This window comes from Centroberyx gerrardi, chromosome 11 (genome assembly GCF_048128805.1).
Source record: "Centroberyx gerrardi isolate f3 chromosome 11, fCenGer3.hap1.cur.20231027, whole genome shotgun sequence".
NCBI lineage: Eukaryota > Metazoa > Chordata > Actinopteri > Beryciformes > Berycidae > Centroberyx > Centroberyx gerrardi.
Genome location: NC_136007.1, coordinates 24618836 through 24640018, shown reverse-complemented (window position 1 = coordinate 24640018; position 21183 = coordinate 24618836). Strand labels below are relative to the sequence as shown.

Genomic DNA, 21183 nt, shown 5'->3' with positions numbered 1-21183 from the left:
TTTTGTGTCATGTTGTAACATGTCAGCATCAGTCTGAAGGTCATGCCCGAGGGGCGGGGGGGACGAAAACAAAGAGCCTCGCAGGAAAGAGCTCCGGCTAGATAGCACTAGCTGTAACGACCAGGGAGCAGAATACTGTGACTCGCGCACTGAATTATGGGAGACTGGTGGGGAAAGAGTGCTCAGCTTGGTCATCGTGGCTCAGAAAAATGAATAGGCTATGTTCCAGTTGGCCATTTGCTCGCAAAGGCTACTTAATCGTTTTAATTTTAGTTGAGACAAATCTACACATTACTTTCTGTCTAGCATTCAACTGAATTCACATTTAGTAGTGCAGCCAACAAACTGGATGCCCAGTTGAACTGCCTCATGACCCCCAAATCTTAAAAATAAAATAAAAAAAACAACACTGTGCTTAACAAATGATTATGAGCGATTCAGGGGGCTGAAGCCAAAATAATCTTATCTCACCTAAGACTGTTATAATTTAGCATGTGTTTTATTGCCTAAATACCACAGTGGTTGAGTCATTATTGCTATATTTTGTCATTGCTGCTGTCAAACAACTGGACAATGGAAATGTAAATGGAAAGATAGTTCATTTGGGGGGTCATTGAATGCCACCTGGCTTATGAGACTGATATTTAGCTATTGAGCATCCTGTTATTTTTCTTTTTTTTTGCAAACACTGTGATATCTTGGCGGACAGACGTCGATGTGGGAATGTTTAGGATTAGGTTTTGTCAGTCACAGCACTTCTAAGCGTGATGCAGACATCCATCCAGACAGGTCTGACCTGCAGTGGGCATTACACAGGGATGCCCTCTCCCTTTGATGGATTTGCGTGAAATTTGGTATGCACGCTTCAAATAGAGCTCCTGTATATTGTAGCTGCCACGTTTCAAAGTGATTGTGAGAGCCCAATTTCAGTTCCAAGTTATTTTATGTTGTCATGATGTCATCACTGACTGGACTGAGCTTTTGACAATTGGAAATGATCATTTCCACATTGGATTGAATTTCAGAATCACTGCTTATGGCTATATCATCTATTTTTATAACCAAATACTCAGCATTGACTAAGCTAACTGCAGTAGAATACAAAGGCAGGGAACCCTTTTTTATTTTAACCCTTTCTTTCTCTATGCTTTCCTCAAAAAGAAGTTTAAACTGAATTATAGTTGTGACTCCTGCTCACATTTCAGACTTCCAGTACCCCAGTTCAACTCATTGCCTGCTGGTGATACATATTAATCAAATACCATCTCAGAATATGGATTCTGATTTAATTAAAAACTTGTTGGGAACTGTAATACCAGGTAGCAACCAAACATTGTGTCTTTCACAGGAAAGTGGCTGTGTTTAAAAACCACCATAATTAATACATGTTGGCTTGGCAGCCGTCGCGGCCCACATCAGTCACGCAGACAACTTCTTCATGGCCGTTTCCAGCATGAAGTTCACTGTCACATGCATTAGTCAGACCGTTGATATAAAGAGAGGTTTCTTGAGGACAGCCTCATAAATACCTTTAACACCCCTTATTCCCTCCCGCTGCCAAATGGCCCATGGGTTCTAAATAAAACGAGATATGCCAAGTGAGCTGGCAAGAGAAACAATGCTCTTAGTGAGTTGCTCAGTGATCTGGGCCACGAGGCGAGGAGGGGGGGACGGGGGGGAACGGGGGGTGGGGGGGAATTGAAGAAGAAAGCCGTGCACTGAAAGGGCTTAAGGTAATGATTTATGACCCTGTGTTTAAATGAACGTTTCTTCTTCTTATATTAAATGCATCAGTCCTGGAAGCCAAGACGCTTTTTTTTTTTTTTTTTTTTTTTGCTGATGGTTGACTTTGTCTAAATGGGAAATTGAACGCTTCAAGTCTGGAGTGCTTCATGCAGCCTGAAGTCTGTCTGAGTCGGGGGTGTCCTGCGTCTCCTCTCTCCTCATCCCTCTCTCTTTTATCCCATGCTATCAGTAGAGTGCCAGTTGCTTCACCGTAGCATGCCTTCAGGGTCGGGTAGGTAACTTAGAAAATGGATTCAGTTGCAGTTACTAGTCGCCTCAGTAATGTATTGTGCTATTTTCAGATTGCTTTGCCACATCTGAGGTATAAAAGTAAGAAAAAGTGAAAAATGACAACGTTCAGGAAATCTATTTCAGGTTTTGCATGCAAAAATGCTAATTTACTTCTGTGCCATATTTTTATAAAAGGCCACTATTTAAATGGTCTTCTGAGTTTCTCGCTTTCTGACATTTTTCTTTATTTTTCCTTTTTTAAATCATTTTTTCACATTTGTTTTTTAGGTCACATAACAGAATACTTATTTTCTTTTACGCTACAAGTATTCCATTAGTACCCAGCCCTGCCTGCCTTACTGTGGACATTAACAGCAGCATATCATGAGTGAGTGAGTCCCCATCTGGACCTTCACCAAAAGTCAAACACCCCATTTACAGAGTTATTTTTACAATAGTCCTCTATGTAGCTGCTGCACAAAGTGTTCAAGGTATTGCCAATGCCAAGGCTGTGTCTTCCTCTGTAGCCTGTGTGCCATTTGTCCTTATGGAGTCGCTGCATTTAGACAGGCATCATATGGTAATATACATAGTAATGACACAAAGCAAAAACTCTATCTGTTCATCGCTGGTAAATGTGAACAGCCACAACAGGTTATGGACCCCATTACCAAGGTAGCCGGCTCGCACAGTCCCATAATCCCCCTGTGAGCATCTTGTGATGTCACTGCTCCATCCTGTTGCAGTCTTATCGGGGCAAACACATGCCGGCTCCTTTCCACATGCGCTGATTGAATGCAGATCATGAACCCTGTGCCGTGCGTTTGGAAGGAAGACTGGTGGCACTTTGTACTTCTTTTTTTCTCTTTTCAGCCAGTGCTCCAGGAGTCCCAGGGTCTGCCATTAGAGAGAGGGAGAGAGAGAGAGAGAGAGAGAGGGAGGGGGGTGGTGGGAGGGATGGTAGGTACCAGGTCACCTCACTGCCCGCCCCCCCCCCCCCCCCCCCATCCCCCCACCCCCACCACCACCACCATCACACCCCCCCCCCCTTTGAGAATCCTGGGCTGTGCTGACAGACTTTACGAGAGTCAACAAGGCGAGAAAACGAATTAAAACCAAATCAAGGCAAGCGGCAGAGAGCATGCCCAGTTTCGAGGTTGGACCTAATTCCAAAAAAAAGGGGGAAAAGATCTGAGGGAAAAGTGCAAACAGACAATCTGCAGCTTACAGTGAGATATTGCCTATTTCCTAGGCAACCTTGCTCGCGGCCACAACAGAGCCGATCTCCATGAGAAAAGATTTATGCTCAACACCGCTCGTTACCGCAAGACGCTGGCGAGCGGCGGTCCTAACCGGTCGGCTAAAAGGAGCGGATTCCAGCCTCAGAAAACCGCCTCACCGGTGGAAGTCTTGTTCGGCCCAGCTGCGTCTCCATGGCAGTGGCACCTTGAGAGGCTCTCCAGCGCCCACCCCGCCCCGCCCCACCCCACCCCACCCCTCTGGCCTGGGCCCCCCCACCAAGTTTCTCATCACGCCCCGGTGCGAGGCAGCGGCGGCTCTGAAACACCAGCCGCTGGCACCGAGCCCAGACGGCATTTTTCTCCCTGCGCAACTTTTATCTGACCGTAAAACACGGTGCCGACGAGGGCAGGACTCTCAGAAAGCATCATTAAGTGCTAAGTGAACGGGCAGCAATTTGAAATCCCCTTTTACTCTTCCCCTCCCTCCATCCCTCCCTCCCTCCCCATCGTCTATTCTCAAACTTCAGCCGGCTAAAGAGGTGCTTGTTAATTGATATTCAGTTCAAAAAAAACCTCACATGAACAAAGATGTTAAATATGTGTTCAGAGAAAGAAAAGTCCTCCACTGCTCTCTATTCATGCCGTGGCTGCAAATTGCCAGCAGCAGCATGAAGTTAGAACGGTCCCTCTCCTCTTATATTTGCCTGAACCAGCCTCCATTTGTTATTATTTTATTTCCTTTTGCACACTTCTAACGTATGAATCCTTTGACGAACGCAGAGAGCTGACTCAGCTGAATCTGGAGTGGTTTAAAAGATGCTCGTAGGCCTATCAGATGTGTTCAGATGAAGCCCCTCGGCTGTTTCTCCTGCCATCTATCGGCCTCAGCTGCACGCCTCTCTCACTTCACTGCGGCAGTAGCACAATGGGTTTTGGGGGGGGGGGGGGGGGGGGGGGCAGACATGATGCTGCCTGCCTGGGCCTTTTTTTTTTTTTTTTTAGCGTGGGAAGAAAATCCGACTTATTTACAGCTCATTTATTCAAACGTGCGGTCATTAAACCGTAGCTGGCTGGCTGGCTGGCTGGTGAGGAAATTTGTGCGGGGAAAAAAAAAAAGAAAGTCTCTGGGAGCCGTTTCCCAACATCACATCAATCACAATGGGACTCCTATTCCCACCTGGAGACAAATAAACACACACAGGAGGCAGACACACACACCCACACGTCACTGACCACTTCAAAACCATGAAAAACAAACAAACACAAGCAAAAAAAAAAAACTGGCTGCATTTGTTAAACCACCTAAACTGACTTCAGCTGAGATTTTGGGGCCATTGAATCTAAAATAAATGAATGGAATGGTCATTTTCATATTTCTCATATTCTTCTCATATTTTTCATTTAAGCCTATGTACATTTTATTCAGCGTCTGCATCTCTTGGAAATTGCACTGTCCTCATTCCTTCATCTATTTTTGCCTGTAACCGTGCTATTTCTGGTTTTGCTGTAACAGTGAAATGTCTAAAGACTAAAGAATACAATATCTGTATACTTCCTGGACCATAATACTTTACATCAAGCGTATAGGAGCATGTAACCCTGTGACAGTTTAACAAACTTATTTGGACAGTTCTTCAATAAGCACCGCACTCACTGCATGTACAATTAAACTGACTTGGCAGAGAGGTGTGCAGATTTTCTTAGCTGAACTTTTTCCCTCCCAACATCTATGGATCATGAAATGGACGGAGAGGCTTTGAATATGGATGCTGTTTCAAAACCAGTTCCACCCACTGATCTGGCCTGTGCATCAGGATCAAACATGCAACTATGTCTATAATCATCACAGAACTTGGCATCATGCCCTATTTAAAGTCAATTAAAATAATGAGCAAAATGAGGGGGTGCCATCGCCAATAATGATAATGAATTTCCCATAATCATGCGCAAGCCAACAAGGTCTATTTAGACAATTCTATCAAGGGTCAATTCAAAGATGGTTATGTTGAGAAATCGTTGCAGACTGGCTTGGGGACTCGTCTTTGGACGGGACAGACCATCCTTTATGTTTCTGCGGCCCAAACCAATGGTGTGCACGCTGAAATAAGATAAATAATTTCATTCCAGTGTCTGTCATCACATATTCATGGCTTTGTGAGTTAACCCAAGACTCTCTCTCACACACACACACACACACACACACACACCGCAACACACATGGTCGGTATTGAAAGCCGGAGGATAAAACAAGGACAACATATCTTACATAGATCTCCACCTCATATTACTTGTTGGGTCTTATGACGACGGTTAAATACTCAGAAGCAGAGAGGTAGGCCATTGATTTCCAGATAGATGTGATCCACCACAGCTGGGGATGGGACAGTGTATCAGGTGTCACCCGCTGTCTAGACGCTCACAGTGACGGATCAGCGTGGAAATGGATCGTGTCGCAGAGTCCGTCTGGCCTTGGAAAACCACCTCGTTTTGGAGAAAGCCCTCCAAAGGGATTCAAAGACAATAGTTTGTTTTTTAACAGAGTGACTTATATTTTAATTAACCTAGAGGGCGTTAAAATAAAAAAAAAGAAAGCCTTGCACTATGGAAATGAAGGGTCCAAGCTCCACTACACTGAGTGGACAAAACATCAGGACTGTCCCGCTCTCTCCATGAAACAGAGCGAAAAGGTGAAACTAGGTGAACAGCCGTGATGCCTTGTTCGATTTCATCTGTCACATCCGCCTCAGTCAGTGTAGATGAAGGGGAGGAGACGAGCGAAGGAAGGATCTTGATGCCTTGAGACCAAAAAGATGAGAGAGGGAAAAGATCTAACGTTGGTGAGTCCAGCTTTCTCTGGACGGAGTGTTGACTGGCAGCTGTTTAGGAGACAGTTTGGATTTCACCCTTAAGTTTGGATTCGTCCATACTGGGGATGGGACGATACGCTCATCTCACGATTCAGTGTGTGATATGGGGTTCACGATTCAATATAACCACGATAAAATCGAATGAATAAAAGTTCAATAATAACAAAGTATGACTGTGCAGATTTATGTTAATGTCTAAGTCAGAATGTCATTACAAAGCGCAAATAATATAATTTGGATGGAGAGCGTGTGAAACTGTGATGGTCAAGCGTCTCATTTGTGATTACTACAGCAGAATAAAATGGAGCCAATATCACGATTCATTTTTCTTCCCAACGATACGCATTGTCACATTTTTGTATTGCAATATATTGAATTTCAATATATCGTCCCATCCCTAGCCCATACCCAACACCAGAATTTAATTCTTCTCTACTGCAGCCCCCCTTTATGATTTAGGCCGATAATACAGATGCACTTTTACATAAAAATCTTTCGGAGTGCAGCTTGAATTGGAACATGTAAATACATGCCAGGGACGCCAGTTCAAGTGTTTCAAGAACTGCAACACTGCTAGGTTTTTCCACGCTAAGCACCAACGATCACTGATAAAAAAATAAAATAAAAAAAAAGGCCAAAGGAGGCTGACACAAATTGCAACAGACAGGCTGTCAACTGACAGTCCAACAGCGTTGCTGAAAGAGCCATATAGAACGCACAAGCAATCTAACTTGTCAATACAAGTTCGTCCGAGGTTGATGGCAGACGTAAACGCTATACGCCATCGGAAAGAGGGAGCATTTGTCAGCCAGCTTGTCAGTGTGTTGCAATGTTCTCTGCCTATTCAAATTATGAAAGTGGAGAGTGTGTTATTTCGCACTCCTACGCCGCTCCAAACTGAGCTGAACCTGTAAATGATACTCTTATCTTGAATCTATATCCCTACATCCTTTGAATGGGCCGAGCTTCTCTTGTCTGGGCACAAAGATTCACAAGAGGTCGCACCAGGTCACTGCAAAGTGGGGTGAAACTGGAAAATCTGTTTTGCCTTAAACGGAGCTGTTAAGACCACTCACACCGTGTTAAAATAGGTTTCGTGGAACCACAAGAGTCTTATGTGCAACCCATACACCCCCCCAATCTCTACATGTCTCACTGTTACAGCCTTTTGGCCTATATATGCAGCAGGATTCAGCTGTGAGTAAACTTGGCTTGAAATTACTCCTACCAGGCAGTACGGACAATAAAATGAGAAGAATCCGGTGCTTTTTATGAGTTTCATAAATTTTGAATTCATTGCACATTAAGCATTTTTGACTACATGAAAATTGAATACTTTTTACTATTGAATTTAAGATGGAATGTTAAGAGTGGGCTGGGCTGAGTTGCTTTCCTCAAAAAGCATGTGTAATTTCTTAATGCATTTCATTAGCTAAGGATGACAAAAACTACAAATAATGGAATGAAGATGTAATGAAAATCTAATTTTCCAACTTGTCATAGCAGCTTCTATTTGCCTTATTGACCTACCTGGATTGGATGCATGGTAGTATTTTGTGGTAGGCGTTCTTTAAGTGCTGAAGTGAATTAACTTACCCATTTAATTCATTTTCCTACTCACGATTTTGTCTTGCTGAGAAGTTGCTCCATCCGTGCAGCTATACTGAAATATATTGAATTCCCTCTGTAGCCTTTAGGTCAACCTTAACCGACAGAAAGTTCCAAAATAGCTCCAAGGCTGTACTTGTGGCCCTTGATGGCATAGTATGTTGAACATATGACCACATTAAAGTCAATAAAATATCAGCTCATACAATGTGAACACTGTCATGACAATATAATGGGCAGGTAGAGAACAGGCAATGTGTGGAAATAACCAAATCAGAGTAACAAACTAGAGAAGAAACAGGATAGGCTTGAACTAAAAGACAAACCAGCATGAAGTTCTCCCTCAGTGTGAGTTCTTGTGGTTCTTTAGTGTGGAGTCAATTTCCTAGCACTGCAATTAAAGCGGTCATCCATCAGACAAATCCCAAACAATTCTGAACGATCACTTTCATCTTAGAATCCATTTCACCTTGGTGGGAGTGGTGTTTTTTTCCCCCCAGGATGACAACACCCACATAAACAAGACGTGATGATTTGAACCTCTGGAGGGGCTTTCTGAGTGTTTTCTACCTTCATCACATATGCTGAGTAGTCCAAAACCATGTCAGAAAAAAATTACTCCATTTCAAAGTCGCCATCATAAAATCTTTGTTTGCATTTTCATTCATTTGGCCAGATTCTGTATGCTTTGGCGTTTGTATTAACACAGTAATGAATTTCTGTATCCAATAACCTGCATAATAATAACCAACTTAGAGCAGCTGGGTAGCCTAATGGTTTGAGAGACCATCCTGTAACCAGAAGGTCTCAATTTTGATCCCAGCAAGAGAGATGTCAAGACACTGAACACCTGCCTACCCTGCTAACTGCAAGTCACCCTGGATAAGGGCATCAGCTAAATGCCCTAAATAAAAAGTAATATTTAATTTGTAACATTTTCCAGTGTGCTAACCTCAGTGTGATGACAACAGTCAACTTCTAACTTTAGCTGGGATGACTTTCAAATGAATGTGACTTAAAGGCACGTTAACTGACCGTTCACGATCCCACCCCAGATATACAGTATGTTTGCCCCAAGATGAAAACACTGTCCCAAGGTGAAATACTGCACTAGGTCAAATCATAAAAATAAGTACAGTGAGTACAGGATAATATGGATTAATACATAAGTAAAAATCAACAGACATCAGACAAAACACTTGTTTATTTGGCCTAAAAGGGCCATAAATAAAATTTTATTCTCTCGATTTATTAACAAGCCACAGAGTGTCCATGGCCGTCTACCACAGCACTTAAAACGTCTCATTCTGTCGCAGTCCACAAAGACATGAGACCCACTTGAGATACTCGGAGCCGCTGATAAATCTTAAGGCTCTCGTTTCCTTACTTCCTTAGAAAAATAAAACAAAAACGTGATAATACTGTACCAAACTGGTGGCAGAGCAGCAGGGTGATCCTTTTCACGCAGAGAAGGGTGCTTAAGAAAGGGCTATGTGGGTGGTTGGGGGCGCTTAAACCAAACAGCAACAACAACAATAAAAAACTACAAAAAAACCCTCAACCTCGTTTTTTGTTTTTTTTTGCAAAGCTGAAGCAGAATGTGCTTGGCTTTCAATCACTGCAGGATTGCTATGTTTTTTTTTGTAACTTCTCCTCGCTCATTTATTTTTTTTCCTCCCAACAGTCCTTCCTTCTCCTTCTCCTTCCTCTGTCGCGTTTTGCGTAAAATAAAAGTGAAATCATATTTATAATGATAAAACCTATAGCAGCAAAAAGAGAAACGGAGGAATAACAGCTATAAGCGAGTGACCCCTGGGTTTATAAAGGAAGGCATGGGTTAAGAGAGGTCCATGGATTTGTGCCCAGGGCTGGGCCTGTGATACAGGAGGGGCGGGGGGCGGGTGGTGTCTAGCTGCCCCTCCGAGCTCATCTGCCCTCGGCGGGCGCCCTCCTGTGCCCGGCGATGATGCGGCCGAAGCGCTCGCACAGCTCCAGGGTGGAGTAGGTGGGCAGCTTGGGCGGGTCGTGGAAGCTTTTGATCTCCGTCGAGCAGTCCAGCAACTTGGGGAGGAAGTCTGTCAGCTTCTCCTGGAGGTTGGCTGCCATGAGAAGTTGGGACAGACAGGAAGATAAGAGAGTGAGCGATTCATTGTACGGGCCTGGCATCGCGATGGCACTGACAATCAGATCCTCAAACAGAGAAATCACAAGGTAAATATTTTCGCTGCGATATCGCCGTCTGAAGGCGTGCTCCACAAAGAAACCCAGATTGTAAAAATACGATGAAAGGGATTCTGGGTGATAGCGCTTAGTGTTTCCTGAACAGAGGCCAGGAACTCCAAGAACTATTTCTCTTTGGACTGGTGCTGGGACGTACTGCCAAGATAAAGGCTACTTCATCTCAATAGCAGTTTTCTACCAAAAAATAATTACGCAGGAGCATTCCCTGAACACATCTTAGTGCAATTTGACAGACAATCTGACAGTTCTCACATTCTAGGACTTCTGCATTCATTTACAGCACTTCAGAAAAAGGTTGAAGTATGCTAATGTGGCGATATGCTGACAGTGAGCCAATGGGACCGACTCAAACTTGTCAAAAGCAGCCAAAGATATTTTTTGGTAATCTTTTTAGACATTTTAAGGCTATGGTTTTAATTAGGGGAGCAATTATCACTAGGAGGGTTTCTCCCTCCATGAAGAGATTTTTGAAAAGTAGCTTAAAAATGTTATTTTTAATGATTTGAGAAAAGGGCCTGCAATCATCATCCGATTTCTTAAGCTACCCAAGGTCCCGACATTGAATTCATTATTTAAATTTTGTTTTTCCACATAAAGCAAAAGCCAGTGTTTAAATCTTCAGGTTTTCCAGGACAAGCAGGAAGCCTGCACGCCCTCCTAGCGACTGTCATCTGTGAACTACGCAGTGGCCTGATTCTGCTGATCTTTGGCAGGGGTACGGGGGAATGTACTAGTAACCCGAGCCTTCAACTCTCCAGAAATATCTAATAGGCCGAGTGTGTTCCCTCTCCCTCAGGGACTCACATTCCATCTCCTGGCCCAGGTAGGAGCACCAGCGGTTCCTCATGTCCTCCACTGCGAGCAGGTCCTTCTCCGCGTCGTGGACCAGCAGCAGAGGGAGGCAGGGCACCACCAGCTCGTTCATGATGCCCAGCCCCGTGGTCACCTCCGGCTCCTCCCCCGACTCAAACATGGCGGCCGCTTGCTCGTTTAGTTTCTATGGGGGGAGACGCAGACGACTCATTAATAGCTATGCTTTTTTGAGTTACTGAAAGCAAAATATTTCCCTGTACAGCTGATGTATAGTTTTGACATTTGTCCGAAGAAGTCCATTTGTGACTTTACGTCTCTTAGTTGCCTATGAGCTGGACTGCAGCCTGAGATCCTTAGGCTGGGCCCTAGACTAAAGACTAAATGTGACTGAATGGACTTACTGACTGTCCCTCAGTCTAGACTCAAGACTAAAGCCGAGTGAGATTTTGCCATCGGGGCCCCTAGAAGGTGGAATTCGGATAACTAATTCAGTACCACCTTTTAAATCACTTCTTAAAAACACATTTTTATAGATTCCGTTTTGATTGTGTTCACTTTATAATCCTGTGATGTTTCTTATGTTTTTTTCATCATATGTATTTATTTTTTATTCTCTTTGTATGCTTGTCTGTAAAGCGGTTTGTATACCCCGTTATTAGAAAAGTGCTAGATAGCTAAAGTGTAGCAGCGCTGTTAGTAATCCCACAGACATCATCATCAATGTCACATAGCCTACAGCCGCTGGAACTGATGTGGGGCCTGACGTACTTGTTGATGAATGTGGACACTATCCCTGTTCTTGTCCACATTGCTGTCACAGACAAACTCCCTGACCTCCTCCTCCCTGAGGAAACAACCATTTTTTGCAAGCTAGCCTGGAATCATTGGCTATAAGGCTGGATTTGCAAAACATCCAAGTACATTAACTGTGTCAATGTTAGCAGTGTTTTCAATTAAAACAAGAGCTGAAGGTAAACAGCTGAGCGGACGGAGCAGGGAGCCAGAGGTTCTGGCCGGAGATCTGAGATGGCCGATCCGGCTGTGCAGAGCTGAGGTTCGAGGTTAGCCGAGGACACGGTTGTGTCTCATGGTAATGTGTTTACACTCGCTGGCCCTCCTGCTTCCTATTCCCACTCCAATGATTACATTATGAGCACAATGCTGGTGTAAGGTTACTGAGTGCAGCAGCAACAGGACCGCTGCAGACCAGTACAAGGCTGATCGGACCAAAATACCCTCAGCCCTGACCAATAATGCCTAAGCACAGCCTGAAGCCTGGTGGGAGTTAAATGAAAAGGGGGCTCGCATCAGAACACTGAAAGGATTTTCATCTGTCAGTATCAGATGAAAAATGTTCATCGGAACCTTTTGTGGGCCATAAGGAAGCCAAAGCAATATCTCTGCAAAAGTAATTTGATTATAGCACCATGGCTCAGTATTGAAGGGGAAACGTCTGGCGTTGTTTCGCTGAGTCATTTTAGCAGAGGAAGTCTGATACAGAGGAAAAGGGAGTTACAAAAAGGAGACTAGGATCACAGGGAAGAACCGCTGGACACAAAGGTTTCCGTTTCAAAACAGAATCTGTATGTTGGCAATGCCTCCTTTGTAATCACTTTCTTTAATTGTAGACATATGACCATGCCTGTCAAAACTGTATAAATTAAATAGGTCAATGTTTTATCATTATATCTTGCTCGGGTCTGTAAGCTAGTCATTTTGGTCTGCTGTACTCTGTGCTGCGGATGCGAGTTTGCAACAACATGAGAATCCGCTAACTTCAGTCGAGATTGGAAGTCGTTCAAACAAAGCAGCGATCTAGATGCTGTGTGACTGTGTGTGTCGTCTCACCAACAAACATTCGCGGCGGTAATAACCAAGAAGCTCCTCGTCATGACCTCTGTACAGCCCCTTGGACAAAAGCTCCCTGTTGTACTGGTACGAGTAGATCAGATACATCAGGGCCTCCACATAACTGGACAGGAGGAGATGCACACACAGAAAACTCAGATATTATACTGAATATTTACAACTGTACTGAGAACTTGGCCAAAAGTACATTGTGATGTGAAACAATTTAAAAAAAGAAATAAACAAAATAAACTTGATAAATTCAGTGAACATGTGCAACCATCTTGTCCTATACCAGACTTAGATCCAGCTAGAAATGGGTTGCATATATTTGCTGCCCTCTGCAGGTGACTTTTGAAGATTCATTGGCTGCCCCAGATGAGGGGGAATACTCAAAGTAAATCAAACATGCAAACAATTATTGTTAATAATATTTAACTCTTATGCAATAGCACAGAAAATCTCTAACAAGATAGGCGGAGAATAACAAAGTCAAGTGTTCCTGGAAGACATTAAATATTAGGAAGAGCGCTGGCAAGGTGTCACCGTACTTTGTCTTCTGGAAGAGCTCCAAGCCAATCATCAGAAAGATGGTTGTCTCACGGAAATTCCTGTAGTCCTGATGCCACATCTGATAAGAGGTACGGAACAAAAGTTAATGAAAAGGAGCTCTCTGAAGTTCCCAGACGGGATGTGTAAAACTGATTTAAAGTATTACTTGCAATTTTTATTTTTAAGTTTTTCACAGCAAAGGCAAAGACGGCAAAGTCATTTTGTAATCCTATCTTAATGCCAGCCTGAAAAGGACTCAAAACTCTTGATATTTTAGATAAATAAAAGCCAGAACACAGTATTGCTGACCTCATATTCATCCATGTTGACCTCCTCGGGCTTAATTAGGTCCAGTTTGGCACGTGCCACATTCATAATGCTCTTACATCTGGGGGCGGGAGGCGGGGAGATAGGAAGAGGAACTGGCGTTAGTGATGAGATGGTGAGTCATTGCGAGGTACTCCAGATGAAACGGTCCACCCTGCCCCTAGGCCTTAACATGGCCTAATGAATCACTCTTTAGTGCTGAGAGGAGAAGTGAAACACTCCTCCGGAGGCTCCTATTGAGGCCACATGCACACATAAATCTAATTATCCTGCTCAAAATAGAGGAGAAGGGAGAAATCAATTTTTCACTCATGAATATGGATTGAGGCCAACAAGCGTAGTTGAAAAGTTTTTAGAGATAGTAAGGGGCACTTGATACCCTAATGACATGAGAATCGGTATGTTAATAGGGAAGGAATCTTGATATTCGCTAGCAGTATAAAAAATGTCATTAGTGGATATGTGTCTCTTCAGATGTGCGTTTGTACAAAGGTGGAGGCAATGCTCATCAGTAAGGATTTGCTGCAAAAATGCACTGACCAGATGAGACATTATCAGACTGCAGCTGACGGCAAGCCAACAGGACTGTCTCAGACTTGTCAGAGTCAAGGTCTCTGCTACCCTCTGCTGGTGATTTTGGGAAGTTGATCCTATGTAAATGACCAAGCCTGATGCATTAGGGGTAGTCTTTGACAATCTGAAGAGAAGTGCCCACTGAATGGTGTATCATGTTTTATATCTCTGAATAAATATACATAAAGGCACATGATAAATACTTGCTAACGGCAAGGTGCGGAGTCCAGCCTACCTCTCATCGAAGGCCAGGTTCCTGTCAGCAAACTGCGTGAGCAGAGTCCTCTCTAGGATCTTCTTGGGCGCCTGGTTTTGGATGAAGTAGACGATGATGTGCTGCAGCCGGTAGTCATTCTCCGGAGGCGTGTCCTCTTGGGCGAATCTCAGCAGACGAGTGTATTCCACCTTTATGGCCTGACCAGAGAGAGAAAGAGGGACGAAGGGACAGATAAAGAACTCTGATTGAGGTCGAGGCGGTACGGACATGCATACTTGCACCTGCTTATTCAGCTCCTCCTCAGTCAAGAACTTAATTAAAAAGGTAACCAGCGCTGGATTTCATATCACGGTTAAATGAGTTGTGGATATAATTGTCGGTGTGACATTAGGGCCCCTGTGAGCTGCTTTTTTAATCAGGATATTATCTTATTAAGTATATATCAATCCCCTTCTCACTGCTTTTGATGTGTAACACACCAGTCTGCTGGAAGGGATCTGAAAACTTCTGAAAGCACAAAGCAAACCACTAGGCGTATTATCTGCAATGGCACAAGTTGATTTTTTATGGCTAGCATTGAAATGTGTTTCACAAACTTTATAGCAAAACAATCAGATGAGCACAGATGCATCAGTTATAGATGTAATTTCAGACTGATGTTAATGGAAATGTGGTAAAGATTTTCTGTCTGCACATGACAAAAACTTGGGCAGATAGCTATGAGCTGATTCACTAAAATGACAACAATATGTCTCAAAGCAGAATGATTTGGGCAACACGCTTACCATTTTAGACATATACTTTTGCAAGACATCTGGAGCTCAGGAGCTCAGATTTGCAAAATAAAATGTGATTTCATGAGATCCAGATGGCCTGCAAGGTACTGACAGGCCTGTCATGTATATACTACAACAAGATTCATAAGCAAACCGTCCAAACACTGTCATATGAATTCAATACATGTTGGATTAAGCTACTGACAACATTAACCATCAGGAAATAATTATTTACCAACATCATATAAGCCTTTTAATATAAAAGCAATCATAATCACAACACCTTATGTGATCATAATCCCCATCATCCTCCCCATCGCTGTAAAACAAGGACGTAATTCGTGATAAACTGTAACCAGCTTGGTGCTAAATTGACTAACTCAGGATTAGAACCCAAGATGTCTGGCGTGGCAAACCTATGCTTTACCAACCGAGCTAGCTAAACTCAAAGTGATGCAGCAATCTGGCTCACAGAGTCTTTATAGCGGTGTCCAGCAATGGCACATGTGCAGTTCAGTTATTTTGAATACCAACCGACAGACTGACTTATACTAGTTTGAAAAACGGTTTAAGCTCCTTGTGTTTAGGAGGGTTTGTGCTAATTTAGTGCGAGCTTTACTTCACTTCTGCACTAAGTATAAATAGAAAGAAAAGACAAAGAAATGAGTGACATATCAAAGGAAGGGTGGATGAAGGTGGAGAGGGAGAGGAGAAAGGAGAGGGGGAGATGGGGTGGTGTACCTTAAAGAAGGCCGCCTCAGGCCCACTCTTTTCATATACGCTGCTGGATTTGCCAATGGCCATAATTATACCCTGCATGTTTGGGGTCATCATTGCCTGCCCAAGAAGGGGGAACTGTGTTAAACAAGACAACAGATCCTTGGGACAAACCAAGCAAGGCCAAACACTTTGTTATGTGCTTTGAAGCACTACAATAAGGCATACCATAGTCAGGGCATGCCAGACATCACTCAGCAGTCCATGCAATGGTTAGAGTGACACAACTGTGAGAGACACAGCCAGTCAGTTCAATGGCACAATGCTTTATCCTAACAAGGATAATGTGTAAAAACCAAGGCAGCCATATGAAGGCTGTGTAATATGGCTCACAGCCAGCTAATGGTGCAAGGAGACAGGCTAGATTGACTGTACAACAGCAGCTCCATACTCTGTACACACCGACTTAAAACTACTGCAGATATCAAGCTACTCTTCTATTACATCTTCGTGAAATCTGTGCAACCCACAATACCAATAGAACTAGATGCATTTCAGTGTGTATGCTGACACAAGTTAGGTCTCAAATGGACAACATCTTAACGTTCCTCAAGTCACTAAAGTGGCCGTGGCCTTGGCCTTGTTCACTTCAAAGAGTGATGTGGGTGAAGAAGCACAGCTGAGCTTTCTGTCAAGAGGTCAATATGCCTTTGTGCCAAGATGCAGGATTGGCTCAGGAGACTTTTCAAGACTTTTCACACAGGAGTTTTGCAGGTAGACTAAACAAAAGGCCTATTTTATTCTGTTGCGGTTTCAAGCACAGGCCTTTTAAAACTTGGGTGACGGTCAGCCTCAAGCCAATCCTGACGTCAGTCAGCATAAGGCGTAGGATTTTCTCAGGTGTGAAAAATCTTTTAAAGAGCCAGTAGAACGAGCAGTGATGCTCTTACTCCACATATCAAACAGGCATTGACTTCTCAGCACAATAGGGAGAGAAGACTTGGTGGGGCGAGAGCTACCTCATCGTCATACCCCCCTTCCTCTGACTCAATGACAAAGGTTCCCACGTGAGGGATGGCCACCTCTACCGTGCGCTGGCCAGGGGCCTCATCCTCCGTGACGAGGTCAGGAGGAGGGGTGGAGGAGGCGTTCACCTGGACCTCGGGCTGGGGGGAAGGGAGAGGGGGAGGAGACTGTGGAGAGAATGGGACAGATGAGACAGGACAGGTAGAGGACAGACAGAAAGGCATGGAACATTAAACGCGGAGGGAAAACCGTTTTGAAACCTCATCTTATGTCTGAACGCTACATCGTGGGGTTTTGAGATGGCTTAGTTGTCATTTCACAAATTAGTTTCATAGACTAACTAACGGAGTTTGTAGGCTCTGATGTTATTTTCTTTTAATTATTACACAACCAGAAGAATTTTTTGTTAGTCTAAATAAAGTTGTCTTGCATACCATTTCACAAAAGGTCAAGATACATGTTGATTTAGTGACTTTGCCATTAGTTTGATTTTGGTCACAGAGCGCACTAGCTCCATTTATTTTGTTGCCTTGGTCTTGAATGCTGCTCTAGCCAGCAAGGTAGCAGGCTGCTAAAGGTAGTAGTAGCACATTTACTTAAGCATGGAGGGAAAGACACCGCTGGAAAAGCTTGAACAGCCACGAAACAGAGATGGAAATAACTTTGTTGTAGTAATACTTAAATATTCAATGTTTGGGAGCCAAGATGACAGTTTACACCACATTTAATGAATAAAATGAAAACTTATGTAAAACAATTACTCCTGACTGCGCTTCTAGCAAAGTATCCCATGACTTCAGCTGCTTGAGGGGGAAAGAATTTTGGTACTATGTGGTCACCAAAAAAATAAAAAATAAATAAAGAAGTGAGAACACATAGATGGAGAAATTGGGCTTAATGTCAACAAACTGACAGGTGGAAAAAAGACAGGTGTGTGCGTGTGTGTGTCTTTGTGTGTGTTTGCATGTTTTACACACAGCGTTCAGCAACGCCTCGGGGCTCCTCTCCTCCTGCTCAGCAGCAGCCTTGGAGATGGCTCTCTCCATGTCCTCCTGGAGGTGCTTGGAGTCATTTGTGGGTGACGGCTGCTCCATGTACTCTGGCTCCTGCTGGGGTGCTGGAGGACGACGACAACACCGATAAAGTAATGTGGAATGCATGCAACATTTCCCAAACACACAAAGGACCAATGTTGCCGTCGCAGACAGAGTTTCTGGCTCATTGTGCTCTGAGAAAGCTAACAACCTCGGACTTTCACTGCCTAATTAGGGCTCAATCCAGCCAAATGTCATACTGTTTGTCCACCATAATTCAACAAAAATATAGGCCACAATACAGTATACGTATGTGTGATGTGGGCTGCATGGTGAACATCTAAGCTCATCTGCACACGACTTTCAATCTTTTAGTTAGGACTTTTCCTGTGATATATGTTATACAACAGCAGACAGAGCATTATAGCTGTAAGCCTGCATGCCAGTATTTCAAGGTCAGTTCCTCATTCTTTACATCATACTCTTGGGGACCATACAAGTATTTTTCCCTGGGCTGATCTGCCTACCAACTATTGATTTCCAATTAAGCATTCTGCTCTGCATCCCTACTCGGTGCCCCTGAGTTTGTGACCCTGACCTGCGTTGTCTGGAGGGCTGGACTCGATGCTCATGGGCTGAGGGGAAGAGGACGAGGTGGAGGTGCTGGATGCTGCCGAGGCGGCGGCGGCAGCAGCAGCAGCCGCTGCGGCCAGCGCCAGCTTCTCTTGCTGGGCCTTGCGGGCCTGCAGGGCGTCCCACTCCTCCATCTCCTTGTCAAACAGCTCATTGTCTTCCTTCACATACTGCTTCAGGTCTGGAGGCAGCTTGTCCAAGCCGCTGAGCATCTGACCCGTCTCTTTATCAAACTCCTCTGCACAGACACAAGGGGAGCACAGTGGACAGAACATATTAGGCCTAATAACAAGTATGGTTGGTTAGCAAAGCATTACTGCAATATTATTGCTTTTTCCAGTCTAGTATTACAGTTACCGATCAAAAAATGGTTACTTTTGTTATCACCCCCTCTAATCAGCTTGAATATGACTTGTTCAATTGCAGCTCTGAGCTACGAGTTATCCTACAGGAAAAAAAATGGCAGTTAAGTTTACTTTCTCTGGGTGAAATTATGCTAACTACTTTGATTTAATTGAGCCAAAGGATGACAAGAACATTGGAAATCAATGATATTTGATTCCCCTGATAATTCACCAAGAAGCTCACAGTCGAAGCAATTAAGGTGTCCTCGTTTTTGAAGGTATGAGATTATGCAATCACCAATAAGTCTGTAAAATAATAATCAAATCTGAAATATAGGAACCATACTACTGCACTAATCTTTACTCCATGTGTACCTTCTATGAGGAAGGGCTTCTTGTCATTGATATACATGAGGCAGTAGGCGCTAGCATTGCGGTAGCCTCCAAATGAGTCCCTGACCAGCTCCTCCCAGGAGGACTTGGTGACGGAGATGTCATTGTACTTCATCCAGCGGCGCTGGTGTGGGTCGTAGATGTAGGCCCAGTAGTGGCCTGCGTTGGCCTGGCCTTCGTGGACCAGCACCGCATGAAGCCGGTATGGAACCTGGAACCACAGAGAGGAGATTTTAAATGCTGAAAAATAATAACAAAGAGGTTGATGTGGCCTTTCAAACTACATATTTGCTGTTTGTTTTTGTTGACAAACACAGAAAAGGCTGCTGCTCACCTGCATCATAGACTTATCAGAGTACATCATGTCAATGGTTCTGTGGATCCTGGATATGCTGCCCTGTAGATCTGGAGGGAAGACAACCATTATGAACTGTTACTAAGGCTCATCTTATATGCTACCCTTGCCCAATGAGTATGTGTTGGGCAAGTAAATCATGCTCAAGGTTCCACAAGTGACAAACATAAAGGGCTGCATATGGGAGGCTGGAAGTCCTACCGCGGGTGTCATTCTCCACCTCGCTCCTCCAGCGATGCAGGCAGCCCTCCAGCACCCTCAACTCCTCTTCGGTGATGTGGCGTGGGGCAGGGTGCATGGGCAGGTCGGGAGGCAGCCGGGACTGGGTGAAGGGCTTATGAATGGGTACTCTCTGCTGCTGGGCTGCGGCGGGGGCCGTGGCGGGGCCCGAGGCCGGGGCCGAGCCCTCTGGGGGAACCGAGGAGCTCTGCTCGGCTGTGCTGCAGGATCAGAGACACAGCGCAGGACGTGGGATTTAAAAAAAGCAAAACACTATTTTTATGGTCTTCAATGTTCCAGTACTTACCACTTAGCAGCTTGAAGTTATGGTACAACAATGACATACTGAATCACACAGCGTGCGTCTATTCGGGTTGGGGGTCAAAGCGCTGTCAACTCAACCGATTCAGGAAGTAAATGTACTTCAAACCACTGACTGAAAAGCCATTTTCTTAAAAGGGCTCATATATCCTATTGAGTGAATGTTCTATCCTTTACAAATAGTTACACTTCACATCTTAAAGTGATTCAATTCAAAGTGAACTGACCTCACCTTGACCCATTAGTCCAAAAATCATTAGTCCTTTCTTCACCTACCTTCTGCTTTCCTCCATGACACAGAGGTCTGATCCCATTTTACCCAATACTTAATAGGACATAAAGAGGTACAAGTACCAGAAAACAGTTATGGACTGTTCACCTTTGGGTGCTTTAGCTTTCTGGCTGTTCAGGATGTGGACAGCCATGCCTTGTTTATCTGTGACATGGTTAGCCTTTGCACTGCAGGATGTTTTTAAGTCACAGGCAAGCGCTGACTGTGGGCAAGTCCAATCATGGTAAATTCTGCTCAGACTACTTGCATCTACAAGGGTGTTTTTTTATTTCTTCTCCTGAGTTGAGCAACCTCTCCTACTTCTATTCCCCAAAACAGTACATACCCCGAACAAAATAGCACTTTGAATGCACTCACACTGCATTTGAATGGCAAACTGAACTTAAAAACACATGTAAATACTGTATACCATGTTTTCATTGTGTGTTTCTTTTTCGTGTTGCATTCAATTACTTTTCATGCTCCTTGCTATCTGCCTACGAGTTTTATACAGAACCACTGCACATGTATGCATTTTTAATACCTGGAATGGAAAAAATACTTTTTACTTGTTCTTAGCCCTTCAGTGAAAAATAGAAATCTCTGAAAATATTGATAAAACTATAAACCTTCAAGATTCAATTACTCTAAAGTTGATAAAATTACACTGTATACTGATAAAACTGATAGTGCCGGTCTTCAGTTCTAAATCCGTCAAAGCCATTGTAAAATAACAAATAAACACACATGATTGCATAACTGATAATAGCAGTGCATATGTGTCACAAAGC

The 21183-nt window shown here is 43.8% G+C and overlaps 1 protein-coding gene across 2 annotated transcripts in view; it reads right to left on the bottom strand.

The window, feature by feature from the left end:
- Positions 1 to 8931: 8931 nt before the first annotated feature.
- usp25 (ubiquitin specific peptidase 25) overlaps positions 8932 to 21183 on the bottom strand; it is a 42620-nt gene continuing 30368 nt past the window's right edge. The window contains exons 14-26 of one of the 2 annotated variants that reach the window (XM_071898323.2): positions 19783 to 20021; positions 19561 to 19631; positions 19209 to 19437; positions 18455 to 18727; positions 17800 to 17939; positions 16816 to 16989; positions 15821 to 15916; positions 14322 to 14500; positions 13496 to 13574; positions 13186 to 13265; positions 12635 to 12758; positions 10778 to 10970; positions 8932 to 9831 (exon numbers count right to left, since the gene is read on the bottom strand). In XM_071898323.2, the coding sequence (XP_071754424.1) occupies positions 9659 to 9831; positions 10778 to 10970; positions 12635 to 12758; positions 13186 to 13265; positions 13496 to 13574; positions 14322 to 14500; positions 15821 to 15916; positions 16816 to 16989; positions 17800 to 17939; positions 18455 to 18727; positions 19209 to 19437; positions 19561 to 19631; positions 19783 to 20021 (2050 nt within the window). In that variant the 3' untranslated portion in view covers positions 8932 to 9658. The remainder of the gene's footprint in view (positions 9832 to 10777; positions 10971 to 12634; positions 12759 to 13185; positions 13266 to 13495; positions 13575 to 14321; positions 14501 to 15820; positions 15917 to 16815; positions 16990 to 17799; positions 17940 to 18454; positions 18728 to 19208; positions 19438 to 19560; positions 19632 to 19782; positions 20022 to 21183) is intronic. The other variant, XM_078286496.1, reaches the window with a different exon arrangement.